The sequence below is a fragment of the Theropithecus gelada genome, chromosome 16, assembly GCF_003255815.1.
Source record: "Theropithecus gelada isolate Dixy chromosome 16, Tgel_1.0, whole genome shotgun sequence".
Classification (NCBI taxonomy): domain Eukaryota; kingdom Metazoa; phylum Chordata; class Mammalia; order Primates; family Cercopithecidae; genus Theropithecus; species Theropithecus gelada.
In genome coordinates this window covers 65046140-65062009 of record NC_037684.1, presented here as the reverse complement: position 1 = coordinate 65062009, position 15870 = coordinate 65046140, and the positions used below count along the sequence as shown (strand labels likewise).

Here is a 15870-nt window from a genome sequence, read left to right as displayed (position 1 = left end):
ATCTCAACTTGAATTGTATCTCACAGAATTTCCACGTGTCATGGGAGGGACCCACGGGGAGGTAACTGAGTCGTGGGTGCCAGTCCTTCTGTGCTATTCTCCTGATAGTGAATAAGTCTCAGGAGATCTGAAGGGTTTATCAGGGGTTTCCGCTTTTGCTTCCCTTTCATTTCCTTTGCTGCCACCATGTAAGAAGTGCCTTTCACCTCCCGCCATGGTTCTGAAACCTCCCCAGGCATGTGGAACTGTAGGTCCAATTTAAACCTCTTTCCCTTCCCAGTCTTAGGTATGTCTTTATCAGTAGCGTGAAAACGGACTAATATAGGGTTTCAACATATGAATTTTGGGGGCAGGCACTCAGTTCACAGCAGTGAGAATGTGAAGACTCTCTACACTTTGGGTTGGAATTTAAACTTGTAAATTAGACTTGTAAAGTCTTCAGAGGCTCAGATATGACATGTGAGCCTTGTGACTTCTGAGGATCAAGGCTGCTTTCTGGCAGCTCTCTCACCATTGGCAAAAAAACCCAGAAAAGTATCATTTCCATTGGATATCCTGCTACATACTGAATTTTCACATTGAACATTTAATTTCCCATTTAAATAAACCCATCTGGAGTTTCATTTGTATATGTCTTTCTATTTTCCAAATAATGAGCTAGTTGTCCAGCACCATTTGTGGCATAATCTCTACTTTCCCCACGGGGATATGCCATGATAGCATATAATGCATTCCTATAGAAACTTGGGTTTATTCTGAACTTTCTATTCTCTTTATTGTATCAAGGATCATAAATTGGGGCCTTGTAGCCCATTCCAGGTCTCCAAATGTGTGTTTGGTCTTGTTTTGGTTTTGGACTGAAGTATCTTTGAAAATTGTGAGTTTTCATGCCTTTAGGCAGCTCACAAAGTCAGGCTTGTCTTAGAGCAAGGTACTTGCCCAAGCCCTTAGAACACTTGAGGTTTTTTGCCTGGAGTGACACTAGCAACATGCTGTTTTAACACTTTCACCTTAGAACACATTTTGGTGTCTAATAGTGGACATTCCCTCTCATTTTTCTTTTGGGATGGTTCCTTAAGTACTCAATTCTCCAGATGAACTTTTACACTGTTTTGTCAACATCTGTGGGGGAAAACTCTCTGAGATTTTGATTGCAATCGCATAAATTCCTAAATTCATTTGGATGGAATGTACAGCTTTACCATATTGAACCATCATTTAGACATTTTGTAAGTCGCTATTCAGTTCTTTTATATTCTCAGTTAAAATTTTTAGTGTTTCTTCTTTTAATGGAGATGCGGTCTCACCGTCACCCAGGCTTGAGTGGCGCTAACTTGGCTCACTGCAGCCTTTGCCTCCCAGGGTCAAATGTTCCTCCCACTTCAGCCTCCCGAGTAGCTGGGACTACAGGCAGGCGCCACCACACCCAGCTAGTTTTTATATTTTTGGTGGAGATAGGGTTTCGCCAAGTTGCCCGGGCTGTTCTTGCACTCCTGCGCTCAAGCAATCCTTCTACCTTGGCCTCCCAAAGTGCTGGAATTACAGCTGTGAGCCAATGTTAGGGGGCTTGTTGACCAGCACACAGGGGCCTTGGAGGCTGCTTCAGAAGTTCCCGCTAAGCCAAGGATACAAAGCCTGGTGACGGCGCTCCCACGTGAGGTCCAGGTCTTCTGTACCTCGCTCAAAAAATCTTTCCTGCTCATTTCATTTGAGAGTGATTTTGCTTTCTTTGGGATCTCTATTGCGCGGCGTCACCCAGAGAGTTCCATATCTGAATGGACTCCAATGATGAAGTTAAATCAGCCCTCACCTCAGTCCTTTGGAATTAGAATCTATGGGGCTGGGTCTTGACATCTGTATCTTAATGTTCCCAGTTGAGATCCTTAGATTGAAAGACTGGTATTTGCAAAGCACTTCTTTTCCTCCAAACTCAGCCTCCAAACTAGCTGGGACTACAGGTGTGTGCCACCACACCAGGCTAATTTTAAATTTTTTTGGAGAGACAGAGTCTCACAACGTTACCCAGGCTCGTCTCCAACTCCTGGGTTCCAGTGATTCTCCTGCCTTGACCTCCCAAAGTGTAGGGATGACAGGCATGAGCCTGTTACTGTTACAACAGTAACGCCCTTCTGTTTCACTCTAACGATATTTTTGGTGCATACCTACAGCCATTGTTGTATTAACCTGCATCACTGAAGGAAAAGAGAAGGGGAGAAGTGATAGTTTTGCTTTTCCCTGAACATATCAGATGAAACCTGGGCTGTTTAGCCCATTTTTGGACAATATATTGACATAATTTAAGATGGCTGTCTTATTGTAGCCTGTCTAGAGAAGGTGCCTAAAAGACAGAGGAATATGCAAAACTGGCTTGAAGAGTGATTAATCAGAACTTTACATGATACAGAAGATAAATTTTAATGGCAACAGAATATTGATCTTCTAATATTTGAAAGCCCATTAAATAGGAGAGAAAGATGATTTTCTGTTTTGTTGTAAAAGGATCCAACCAGCTCTGATGGTTCAAAGCATCATGAATGCGAAGGTCCAGTCAACATAAGCAGAGCTTCCTGACAATTGGACTTCCACAGGGATGGGATCTGCTTCCTCATTCAGTTGTGCCTTTCCCATCAGTGAGAGACTCCTGGGAGTCCATTAGGAAGCTGTGCCAGAATTCACAGGTTTTTTGGATGGTATCTGAGATAGTATCCAGCTCTTATATTTTTACTTTTTCTTTAAAAATTATTTTTGAGACTGAGTCTCACGCTGTCCTCCAGGCTGGTGTGCAGTGGTGCAATCACAGCTCACGGCGGCCTCAAACACCTGGGCTGAAGCATTCCTCCTGCCTCAGCCTCCTAAGTACTGGGACCACAGGTGTGTGCCACGATTCCTGATTACTTTGTTTATATTTTGTAGAGATGAGGTCTTGCTATGTCACCCAGACTAGTCTTGAACTCCTAACCTCAAGTGATGCTCCTGCCTTGACCTCCCAAAGGAGTGAGATTATGAGCAGGAGCCCCTGGGCCTGGCTGAGAGTTTTCCCCTTTAGTCTTTCTGTACACAGGATATTTTATTCATAAAATACATAAATAGTAGGAAATTTTAGGGTCAAGTGAAATAGATATGTTGTAATAGTTTATCTATAGACCAGAGTTCTTTAGCTGAACTGGAGGGGCAGGCTTTAGGTGATCCATGGATGCTCTGAACTTGTGGACACCATTGAAAATCTGTGCAAACCCATAGACCATCTCCTATGACTTTCATTCCTCAAAATGTCTCTTGGACTCAAAGATGCTTGAGAGCAAATGATGCATGTTCCCCAATATAGGATCCAGGATAGTGAATATCAGTAAACATTCAGCCAAAAAGCTTTGCCACATTGAGTGCTTCGACGTAACGTCTTCATTCAACAAGTCAATGTGCCCGGAATCTCCTACATATGCTAATCTCACTCTTGGAAGCTCTCATCATTCTGCTTACCCTAAATTTCCTTCCACCTTCCTCCCTCTCCCACCAGACTGGACTCTGAAATGGGAAGGAACGGCGGGGAGGAGAGCCCAACACTCCTCAAGTTTAGAATGGAGAAGACACAGACTCTGCTGGGAAAGGGAAAAGAAGAATACGGAGACCCTGAGGATGCTTTTGGACAATACTCAGAGGTTGGGACATTGCCAGGAGATACCGTTCACCCCAGATCTCCAAGAAAAGAGATCAGTCTGGCAGTTACACGTGTTTTTCTTCAAACTGGTTGCCAGGTTGGAATGACTGATGACATCAGAGATTCCGACCTTCCTGATTGGAAGGACCGGACTCTGGGTGCTTGGGAGCTCAGGTGGACAACAGCAACTTCTCAGAGCTGTTCTTCACTCCTAACTTCTCCCGAGCCTCTAAAAGAGAAATGCGCTCTTCTGGGTCCTAACGGAGTCTGGAGGAAGGCTCTGGACAGAACAGGGACTAGGTTCTGTGGACAGAAACAAAGCGTTTGGGAAAGACTATGGCCAGTGGTCAAGCGCACCCTCTGTTTGAGGAGGAGAGCCCCCAGCCTAGCACATCGGTGCAGTCCCCCCAGGTGGTGGCGGATGATGAAGTGCCAGGACCATCAGGTGAGGTGACTGGAGGGAGAAGTGATGGGAGATGATTGACTGAGGAGAGGGAAGGGGGCCAGTTACTGGGAACCCAGACCACCTGAGTAGGGTGCGTGGGAAAGAAAGGAGGGACTCAGAAAGCCAGGGATCGGGGAAGGAGGGTGCAGGGAATGGGGCTAAGCATGGCCACATGGAAAGAAAGCCTGGGGAGCAATGAAGGGGGTCAGGAGATTCACTCAAAAGATGAGAGAGGAAGGTCGAGGTGGGCGGATCACGAGGTCAGAAGATCGAGACCATCCTGGTTAACACGGTGAAACCCTGTCTCTACCAAAAGTACAAAAATGAGCCGGGCGTGGTGGCGTGTGCCTGTAGTCCCAGCTACTCAGGAGGCTGAGGCAGAAGAATCATTTGAACCCAGGAGGCGTAGGTTGCAGTGAACCGAGACTGCGCCACTGCACTCCAGCCTGGGCAACAAGAGGGAGACTCCGTCTCCCCACCCACCCCGGCAAAAAGAGAGAGAGAGAGAGAGAGGAGACAGAAGAGCTCAGGGAAGGTTTCCATTTTTCTCCAGTTGAAAGTTCTTATCTGTGATGAGAAAATGTTTTGAGGACAGAGAGCTGGAAGAACGGGGAGGTGAGGGAGAGGCAGATGGGGATCAGCAAAGGAGAAAGGTGGAAACATGGCCTGGAGAAGCTGACAGTCTGCGAGGCTGGGGAGGATGGAAGAGTAGTATGAGGTTTTTGGGTCGGGGTCTAAGGTGATCAATGGCAGAAACACGACACTATGGCCTGGTTTCTTCACTCAGTCCCTTGGGTAGATCCCAGCCCCCAGCCTCAATCTCTTGGCATGAAAAAGAAGAGGGAATGGTCAGACGAATCCGAGGAGGAGCCAGAGGAGGAGCTGGAGTTGGAGCGCACCCCTGAGCCCAAGGACACCTGGGTGGTGGAGATGCTGTGTGGGCTCAAGATGAAGCTGACGCGCAAGCGAGCATCCTCCGTGCTCCCTGAGCACCACGAGGCCTTCAACAGGCTGCTTGGTAGGAGGATACCCCAAAGAGCACCTCCAACCCGGTTCTTTTTAAAAAGCAGAAACTTTCAATAATTACTCTTTCCCAATAAGAAGAATATGCCCTCCTGGGGGGTGAGCGATCCATGCGGCAGGAGGATGCTTAGGAGATAGAGGATTAGGCTGGTCTTAATAAAGGTCTGCGCTTGAAATAAGAAAGCTTGGTTTCCGGCCAGGTGCAGTGGCTCATGCCTGAGATCCCAGTGCTTTGGGAGGCTGAAGTGGGAGGATCTCTTCTCAGGAGTTTGAAGTTGCAATGAGCTATGACCACACTACTGCACTCCAGCCTGGTTGACAGGGAAAGACCTTGTCATAAAATAAATAAAATAAAAGACAAAAGAAAGCTTGGTTTCAGCTGAACCCTCTGAAACTCTATGTCTCTTGCTGACTTTTCTAAACCTAAGTGTCTCCATCCATGGAGGGGGATGACAAGGTCATGGTCACACCCAGCTGTGACTATCTCTGGAAGCCATGATGGGAATTCCATTACGACTTCTGCAGTGGTCCCTTCATGTATGATGGGAGGACATCATGGCTTATTCACAGCTCCTCATCCTGTAGACTCTGACACCAAAGGCCTCCTTCGGCCTCTCCTCAGGGCAGTCTCAGAGCAGGAGCCTCCCTCCTTGCCCAGTAAAAGTCCTTCTCTCCTCTCCCATCCACGTAACCCTTGGCCACAATCCTGAGACTTCCCCCAGAGGGGCACAGTTCTCCTGTCTGCTCTGTTGCTCCCACGGCAATCCTGTTCCGCTTCTTACCCTGACACAGGCTCTCTTTTCACAGAGGATCCTGTCATTCAAAAATTCCTGGCCTGGGACAAAGATCTGAGGGTGTCAGACAAGGTAAGGTTGTTCTCCACTCAACTGTGTTCCTGTTTTAACACATGTCCTGGGGGAGGGTGCAGCATCTAAAACCACAGTTTCTCTCCTCTCTCCCTCCACCATCTCCCACCCGCTAATCCCATAGTCTTGGACACCCATATTTTGACTTTTATTTTTTCGGAGAGAGGGTCTCGTTCTGTTGCCCAGGTTGGAATACAGTGGTGCCGTCATAGCTCACTGCAGCCTCAACCTCCTGGGCTCAAGCCATCCTCCCGCCTCAGCCTCTCCAATAGCTGGGACTCCTGGCATGAGTCATCACACTCCGGCTATTGTTAATCTTTTTATAATTTGTCAGCATCTCCCTCAGGGCTCTCGTGGCCTATTGCCTCGTGGACAGGTGGCCCCTGCCTCTGCCCAGAGCTTGAATCCCTGGGCCACAGTCCTGAAACTCCTGACCCCTATCCTCTCATATCTTTGGGACAGTCCTTTGCTCCAGCTCACCAAGACCCTCCTGACATTAGCTGCCCTAGACACACTCCCTCCAACGATCCCATCGGAGCTCATCATCATGGGAGCATCACTGACCTCCCTTCCCGACTTTCCGAATTTGCAGCTGGCTTTGAACACCTCTCCACCCGCAAGCACCCAGTGAGCATAGCCACCCAACACTGAGGTTCCTTCTGCAATAGGCAACTGCACCCCAGCCCCTGCTCCCTTATCTCCACCATCTTCCTCTTCCAGGATGTGACCAACCTTTCTCTCTCTCTGTTCCCTTCTCTCCATCAGTATCTCCTGGCTATGGTCATAGCGTACTTTAGCCGTGCCGGCCTCTTCTCATGGCAATACCAACGCATTCATTTCTTCCTGGCTCTGTGAGTACTTTGCTTCTTCACCCCCATCAATATCCAACACCCTGGGACAGTGGAGGAAGTGGGATTCCAACCTTTCATCTATTTTTTGACCCTAGTTCTCCTCTTTACTCTGTGTATAAAAATTATAGATTTAAAAAAATTATAGATATAAATTAATTATCGATATAAAATTAAGATTATACTATGGCGTTCTTAGTCTGCTCTTTCTAAAAACAAACACAAATGCAGTTGACGAACAGTAGAATCAAACAAAAGGAAACATAAACCCGTCCTAAGGAGAAAGCCGTGGACACGACCCTGCCCCACAAGCAAGCAACCATTTCTGGTTTTTCTGTCTCTCTCCTTCCCATATCAACACCAAATGCAATTTTCCATCCTCCTCCTCCAGGTTCCCATGACAGAGGCTGAAATTCAGGTCGTCCTCGCATAACACGGATCCATCATCAAATTCTCCCTGATGGGGCTTCCTGCGAGTCCCGCCCCAAGCCAGGGGGCTTCGTAGTGCTGCCTGAATAGCTTTCCAAACACAGCTCCCACCCCTTCACTGCCCACCTGAACAACTTCCTTAGCTGATTTGCCTATAAATGGAGGCCCAGGTCCACAGGGCGAATCCAACCCTCTCTGCAATCCTTCTACCACCAAACCTGCCCACCGTCTTCATGTTTCATGGTTTGCTTTCGCCGCTCCTTCCAAATGACCTCCACTCCATTTTGATTTTGTGTTTTCTGTCTGGGTGTCCTGCACCCATATGGATCTGAAGGGAATGACCCATTTGTTGAAGTCAGTTCAGCCCCCACAGCCTTTCCATGCCTCCCCTGATCTGCTAGCGTCTGCGTGCCTGCAGCACTTCAGTTACATTCTAGGATAATGTGCCATTTTGGATTCGTTGATCTGCCCTCCTTTTCCCCAAACCCATCAGACTAGACCCCTGTTGAAGGCAGGGTCTTGTCAAAATATCAAAGTTTTTGGTTTTGTTTATACCAGACAGAGACTTGCTCTGTCCCTCAGGCTGGAGTGCAGCAGCCAGATCATAGCTCACTGCAGCCTCCATCTCCCAGGCTCTAGATCCTCCCACCTCAGCCTCCCGAGTAGCTGGGACAACAGGTGCACGCCACCACATCCAGCCAGTTTTTATGGTTTTTAGTAGAGATGAGGTTTTGCTATGTCACCCTGGCTGTTCTGGAACTCCTGGGTTCTCACCTCAGCCTCTCAAAGTGCTGGTACTACAGACATGAGCCACCCAATCAACCAAAATATCAAAGTATTCCTAAAACACTCAGCACAATTCTTTTCATTTTGCAACTGTTCATGTTATATTGACTCTGTGAAATGATTCGTATGGCATTTGCGTATAAGATAAATCTTTCCTTCTTTCCTTCATTCATTCATGTATTCATTTATTCAACAAAACCTTACAAAGTACATGATACGTGCCAGGGTTGGAAGGATAGGAAGAGAGAGTTCACAGCAATGCTTGTTGAATTAATGCACCAAGATAAACAAAGCCCTCTATTGGCCATTTGGTAGGCAAGACATGATTTACAGAAACAAACCAGTCAGTTCCTGTCCTTGGGGGCACTTACGATGGAGGGGGAAGACAGGTGTGTGCATACATGAGAAGGAAGGGGGGTGTGGGAGGAACATGGATGGGGACTAGGATGAGGTGATGTCATCTCTCTTGTATAAGGATGGCAGGACACATCCTTAGGATAAGAGTTGGGTTGCTTTTAAATTCAGAGGGGGTCTTGCCATATTACCCAGACTGGTCTCTAACTCCTGGCCTCCAGTGATCCTCCTGCCTGGACTCCCAAAGTGCTGGGATTCCAGGTGAGAGCCACCACTCCCAGCCACCACTTGGATCGTCGCCTTCCTGAAGGTGTGAGAGGCACCCTTAGCAGGTCTCTGTTCAGTGGGGCCTCCTGAAGAACGCGGGGCTCTCTGCAGGGTGGGTGTTGGTGCTGAGCTGAGGACGGTCCCTTCCCCTCCTCTCTGGGAAGCTGCCCTCAGGCAGGGGTCCCTCCTGGTGGGGCCCCTGAGTAGCCACCTGATCTCTCTCCCCAGCTACCTGGCCAGTGACATGGAGGAGGACAACCAGGCCCCCAAACAAGACATCTTCTCCTTCCTCTACGGCAAGGACTACTCCCGGCGACCGTTGTTCCACAAGCTTCGCTACCAGCTCATCTGCTCCATGCGCTGGAGGATGTGGGTTTCCCCAGAGGAGATGGAGGAGGTAAGTGGGGCCATATGAGGAGGTGAGGGTGGGGAGGGATGGGGTGGATTGGAGGCTGGAGGAGGGCAGGGAAGGGTCGTGCTGGGGAGACCCTGGCTTCTCAAGCGGTACGTGTTTCTCCAGATCCAGGCTTATGACCCAGAGCACTGGGTGTGGGCCCGAGATCGCGCCCTCATTTCCTAGAGCTCCGGGGATGTGGAGGCCTGAGGTCATCGGCCTGAGGGAAGGTACGTGTGTATCCTTCGGGGTAAAGGCAGAATATTCTCATCTGTAAGAAAATCCGAGGAACCCAACTGCTTGATCCGGCTTCAAGCCTGGTCAATATGGCAACACCCACCCCATCTCCACAAAAAATACAAAAATTAGCTGGGCATCCTGGTGGGCGCCTCTAGTCCCCACTACTCAGGAGGCTGAGGCGGAAGGAACACCAGAGCCCCAGGAGGTCGGGGCTGCAGTGAGCTGTGATTCTGCCACTGCACTCCAGCCGGGGCGACAGAGTGACACTGTGTCTCAAAAATGAGACTACTACCTAGGTCCAGGGAGGTTCATTATGGTTGACACACTTGAGTTACTGATTTGGGGAAAGGATTCGGTGAAGATTTGGTTGACATCTGGTGCAGCTAACCACATTTAGGACCGAGCATTAGACTTAAACATGAGAGATTAAGGTTCAGGATTAGGAATCTGGTCTGCTGGTTCGTGAGGTTGTCATGTTAGACATGTTTGTAGCATGGTTAAAAGTTTAGATCTTAAGCAACACGAAAGGCCCCAAGTGTGACGAAGTCCAAAGCCACGTTCTCTGAGGGTGCTCTACTCCCTGGGCGGACCCACCCAAAGTCCTTGCTATGAAGCAGATCACTGAGGCTGACCTTGGCTGTATTAAGTGATTTTTGGAGTCAAGCTCACCAAAGTGTGAGTGTCAGAATCGAAAATGATGGCTCAGAATCAGGGTTTACAATGAAGGGTTAGAGATAAAATCGGATTTATACATTGCTCTGAACTCTAGCTAGGATTGATGTGGGATGGGAATAACCTTCTTGTCTGGAGATCTGCCTACTTGAAGTGTGACATCCTGTCTCTCACTTCCAGAACACTGGGCCCAGGGGAGAGGGGAATTTTCAGCAGGAAGTTTATCCCAACGCTAATGCCAGACACCAGGAGCCTCCTGTGCAGATCATCTAGAAGAACCTGGACTCTTCTAGAAGGAGCAAAATAGAGTGACCAGGTTTTCCTCCTAGGAGCCCTGGAAGTACTTCTAGGAGTCAGTGGAGGGAAAGTGAGAAACCAGGGGTGTTTCTGGTTCCACCCCTTCCTGCGACACCACCTCCCTTTTCACATTGCTGAATCCCAACCTCCCCTGGGCTGGAAGCTGGAGTTCCCGTTTCCTATGGACTTTGTTGCCACAGTCCAGAGCATTTGAAGGCACAGCGCAGGCGCTCAGATTGTCACAGAATTCTTTGTTAAATATGAAATTACTGCCATAGGATTTTAAAAGATAGTTTAATAGATACTATACATTTTATTGGTTTATTTTGAAAATGTTGGCCATAGAATTATTACTATGTTGATTTGAAATAGTTTGGAATTTTTGTAGTTTTGAAAACATGTTGTTCCTATAGAGTTCTGTGATGGTCATTGTATACACATAAATATAATTTAGTTTTCATTTTTAAGAGAGAATTCTTTTTATCACAAATGTTTTCTCTTTAAATCGTTTTATCTATTATTACATGTGCTCCCGAAGTGAGCACTCTTGTTAGCTATGATACTGACCTAATATATCCATTGTATTTATAGCTAGGTGGTAGTTTCCCTATGTTCTTATAAATTTTCTGTTTAGTGTTTGTTACTGGACTGTGAGAATTCAGTTGTGATTTTTAACATGCCTTACGTATATACTAACATGTCCAATATACACTAGACATTTTATTTGTTTATTTTGAAAATGATGGGCATGGCATTCTTACTACATTTATTTAACTAGTTTAGAAATACAAGTATTTTTTAAAAGACACTGTTCTTATGAAGTTGATGGGTGTTATACCTGTTATATACATAAAAATATAATTCTGTTTTCATTTTTAAGAGAGGATTCTTTTTATCCTAAATGTCTTATTTTTAAATCTTTTTATCTATTATTACATGTGCTGCTGAAGGGAGCACTGTTATTACCTAGGTTAGTTACATAATGTATCTATTATATTTTTAGCTCGGTGGCATTTCCCCGAAATTCTTGTAAAAATAAATTTATATTTGATGTTGAGTGTTATTGAATTGTGATAATTCAGATGTAATTTTTTTCAGCTTGTATTGAAAGATTTGTATGTTCCTTTAAAGAGGGCATGTGTTTGAAAGGAGGACAGGAGCTGTGTGTTTGAAAGAGGACAGTGCAGTGTGCTGCCCGCGAAAATGCAATAAAGATGAAGTTTTGTGTGAAGTTTTGGTCTGGATTGCTTATTTGTTGTCCAGTGATATTTTTGTTTAATGGGGTTTTAGTTATTTGAACGAATTAATTAACCCTGGAAAATGATGCTGAATCTTTCTTTTTTTCTTTTTTTTTTTTTGAGATGGAGTCTGGCTCTGTTGCCCAGGCTGGAGTGCAGTGGCGCAATCTCAGCTCACTGCAAGCTCTGCCTCCTCCGTTCACGCCATTCTCCTGCCTCAGCCTCCCAAGTAGCTGGGACTACAGGCAAAGGCCACCACGCCCGGCTAATTTTTTGTATCTTTTTTTTTCCTTTTTTTTTTTTTTTTTTTTGAGACAGAGTCTCGCTCTGTCACCCAGGCTGGAGTGCAGTGGCAGGATCTCAGCTCACTGCAAGCTCCACTTCCCGGGTTCATGCCATTCTCCTGCCTCAGCCTCCCGAGTAGCTGGGACTACAGGCGCCTGCCACCACGCCCGGCTAATTTTTCGTATTTTTAGTAGAGATGGGGTTTCACCGTGTTAGCCAGGATGGTCTCGATCTCCTGACCTCGTGATCCGTCCGCCTCGGCCTCCCAAAGGGCTGGAATTACAGGTGTGAGCCACCACGCCCGGCACTTTTATTTATTTATTTATTTATTTATTTATTTATTTATTGAGACAAGGATCTTGCCCCATTCCCCAGGCTGAAATGCAGTGGCTCAATCTCGGCTCATGGCAACCTCCGCCTCCCACGTTGAAGCAATTCTCTTATCTCAGCCTCCTGAGATGCTGGGATTACAGGTGCCTGCCACTATGCCCAGCTAATTTCTGTATTTTTAATAGAGGCACCATTTCACCATGTTGGCCAGGCTGGTCTCGAACTCCTGACCTCAGGTGATCCGTCCCCCTTGGCCACCCAAAGTGCTGGAATTACAGGCGTGAGACACTGCATTCGGCCCATACAGTAAAACTATTTATGAGAGGAGGGAAGTATCTTGGATTAGTTAGTAGAAATCAAAATACTGAAGTCAGTGAACTCTGAGGAGACGCTTGACAAACACACAACCTAAGGAGGAGGAGGTTGCAAAGTGCTGATGTTTGCGTAACCACAAGCGTGGCTGAACCTAGAACGCAATTACTATTCCAGCAAATGGAACCGTGAAGCTATTGTTACAGATTGCCTCCATTCTGGGACCCTCGTGTCGCCAGTACCATAAACTACACGCAAACGGGGCAAGTAAGATCTTGGAGGAATTTGAGAAGCGTCTGTGCAATGTCCAAGAGTCAACTTATAATGGGATGAACCTAGGGAGTCAACAAGAGTCTGCACTGAGCCTGGGCACTCAAAGCATTCTTGGGATGGCCACGTGCAGTGGCTCATGCCTGTCATCTGAGTACTTGGGGAGGCCCAGGTGGGCAGACTGTTTGAGCCCAGGAGTTCAAGACCAGCCCGGGCAACATGGTGAAACCACACCTCTATAAAAATACAAAACTGGGCCAGGCGTGGTGGCTCACACCTGCAATCCCAGTACTTTGGGAGGCCAAGGCAGGCGGATCATGAGGTGAGGTGATTGAAACCATCCTGGTGAAATCCCGTCTCTACTAAAAAAAAAATTGCAAAAAAAATTAGCCGGGCGTAGTGGCATGCGCCTGTAGTCCTAGCTACTCAGGAGGCTGAGGCAGGAGAATCAGTTGACCAGGGAGGTGGAGGTGGCAGTGAGCCTAGATCACACCACTGCACTCCAGCCTGGGTGCAACAGAGCAAGACTCCATCTCAAAAAAAAAAAAACAAAATCAAAACACACACACACACACACACAACTTAGCCAGGTGTTGCGGTGCACACCTGTAGTCCCAGCTACCCAGGAGGTTGAGGTGGGAGGATTGCTTGGGCCTGGGAGTCAAGGCTGCATGAGTCATGATCATACCACTGCACTCCAGCCTGGGCAACAGAGCAAGACCCTCTCACAAAAAAAAAAAAAAAAAATTCAAAACATTCTTGGGGACTGCAGGTCTGTTGTATCTATCTGCCAACGATGTAGTCACAGGGTAAACAGACCAAATATTGCCCACGTCTCCTGTTTAGTGCCATCTCTGCTGTTAGAGAATCCCAACCCTAGAAGAAAGGAAAGCTCGTTCTTCTGCTGACTTGGTGAATCTGCCTGTGTGTCTGGCTGTTGGTCAGCCTGCCACGGATTGCTGCCTGAGTTGCCTTCCTGTCTTTTGCTGCATCCAATGAGGGTCCAACCAATCTTCTCAAAAGTATTATGATAAGTAGAAGTGAGCATCAAAAATACAGGATTACTTTCCAGAATATATAAAGACCTTCTATAAATAATAAAAATGCAAAGCAACTTGATTTTTAAAATGCATATGAAACCCGAACAGGAGACTCGGAGAAGAAGAAATGACTGTATACAGATGACTAACTTCACCTATCAGACTGGCAAAATTTAAGAGATTGGTAACATACCATGTTAGTGAGTGTCTTAGTCAGTTTGGGCTGTTCTAACAAATTCTTATAGACTGGGAAACTTAAAACATTTCTTTCTCACGTTTCTGGAGGCTGGGAAGTCCAAGATCAAGGGGCCAAGAGAGGCAGTGTCTGGTGAGGGCCCATTTGCTGGTTTGCAGACTGGAAATCTTAAATATTTCTTTCTCATAGTTCTGGAGGCCGGGAAGTCCAATATCAAGGTGCCAGGAGAAGCAGCATCTGCTGAAGGTCGGCTTGCTGGTTTGCAGATGGCTGTCTTCCTGTTGCTCTGTCACATGGCAGAGAGCAAAGAGAGAGAAAGCAAGCTGTCTCTTTTGTTAAAAGGGCACTAAAGCTATCATGAGGGTACCACCACCCTTAGGAGCTAATACATCCCAAAGGCTCTATATCCAAGTACAATTATATTGGAGATTAGGGTTTGATATGGTTTGTCTGTGTCCCCATTCAAATCTCAACTTGAATTGTATCTCCCAGAATTCCCACAGGTCATGAGAGGGACCCAGGTAGAGGTAATTGAATTGTGGGGGCCAGTCTTTCCTGTGCTATTCTGATATCCAAATAAGTCTCAAGAGGTCTGATGGGTTTATCAGGGGTTTCCACTTTTGCTTCCCTTTCGTTTTCTCTTGCCGCCACCATGTAAGAAGTGCCTTTTGCCTCCCGCCATGACTCAGGCCTCCCAGCCATGTGGAACTGTAAGTCCAATTAAACCTCTTTTTCTTCCCATTAAACCTCTTTTTCTTCCCAGACTTGGGTATGTCTTTATCAGCACCATGAAAATGGACTAAGACAGGGTTTCAACATATGCATTTTGAGGGGGGCACAGATTCAGTTCACAGCAGTGCGGATGCAGGGAAATGAGGACTCTCTAGGCTTTGGGTTGGAATGTAAACTTGTAAATTAGACTTGTAAAGTCTTCAGAGACTCACATACGACTTGTGAGATCAAGGCTGTGTTCTGGTAGTTCTCTCACCATTGGCAAAAAAAACAGAAAAGTATCATTTCCATTGAATACCCTGCTACATAATGAATTTTCACATTGAACATTTAATTTCCCATTTAAATAAACCCATCTGGAATTTGGTTTGTATATGTCTTTCTTTTTTTCCAAATAATGAGCTAGTTATCCCAGCACCATTTGTGGCATACTCTACACTTTCCCCACTGGGATATGCCATGATAGCATATAATGCATTCCTATAGAAACTTGGGACTATTTCTGGATTTTCTATTCTGTTTATTGTATCAAGGATCATAAACTGTGGCCCTGTAGCCCATTTCAGGCCTCCAGATGTGTTTTTGGTCTTGCTTTGGTTTTGGTCAGAAGTGTCTTTTTAAATTGTGAGTTTTCATGCCATTAGACAGCTCACAAAGTCAGGCCTATCTTAGAACAAGGTACTTGCTCAAGCCCTAAGAGCACTTGAGGGTTTTTTGCCTGGAGTGACACCAGCAACATACTGTTTTAACACTTTCACCTTAGAACACATTTTGGTGTCTAACAGTGGACATTCCCTCTCATTCTTCTTTTGTGATGGTTCCTTAAGTACTCAGTTCTCCAGATGAACTTTTACATTGTTTTGTCAACATCTGTGGGGAAAAACTCTCTGAAAGTTTGATTGCAATTGCATAAGATTCCTAAATTCATTTGGATGGAATGTACAGCTTTATCATATTGAACCATCATTTAGACATTTTGTAAGTCACTATTCAGTTCTTTTATATCCTCAGAAGAGGGGAGGGGTGGAAAAGCGGGAGGGGGAGGGGGACGAAGAGGGGAGGGGGAAAGGGAGGGGACGAGAGGGTGAAGGAAGAGAAGGGAGGGGAGGGGAAGGGGAGGGGAGGGGAAGGGGAAGGGAAGGGGAGGGGAAGACGAGGGAAGGGGAGGGGAAGGAGAAGGGAAGGGGAGGG

General features: G+C 46.5%; 1 protein-coding gene across 2 annotated transcripts; it reads left to right on the top strand.

Annotated features, from left to right (window-relative positions):
* The first annotated feature begins 3814 nt into the window (after positions 1–3814).
* Positions 3815–15045, top strand: SPDYE4 (speedy/RINGO cell cycle regulator family member E4). Of its 2 annotated transcripts, XM_025362906.1 has the most exons (7): positions 3815–4100; positions 4888–5118; positions 5931–5989; positions 6755–6840; positions 8902–9070; positions 9194–9297; positions 14711–15045. In XM_025362906.1, the coding sequence occupies exons 1-6, from the start codon at positions 3992–3994 to the stop codon at positions 9251–9253; spliced, it is 714 nt and encodes a 237-aa protein (XP_025218691.1). In that variant the 5' UTR covers positions 3815–3991; the 3' UTR covers positions 9254–9297; positions 14711–15045. The 2 variants fall into 2 exon arrangements, with proteins under 2 accessions (XP_025218691.1, XP_025218692.1); XM_025362907.1 differs by lacking the exon at positions 14711–15045 and having other exon boundaries at positions 3815–4105; positions 9194–9285.
* Positions 15046–15870: the final 825 nt, after the last annotated feature.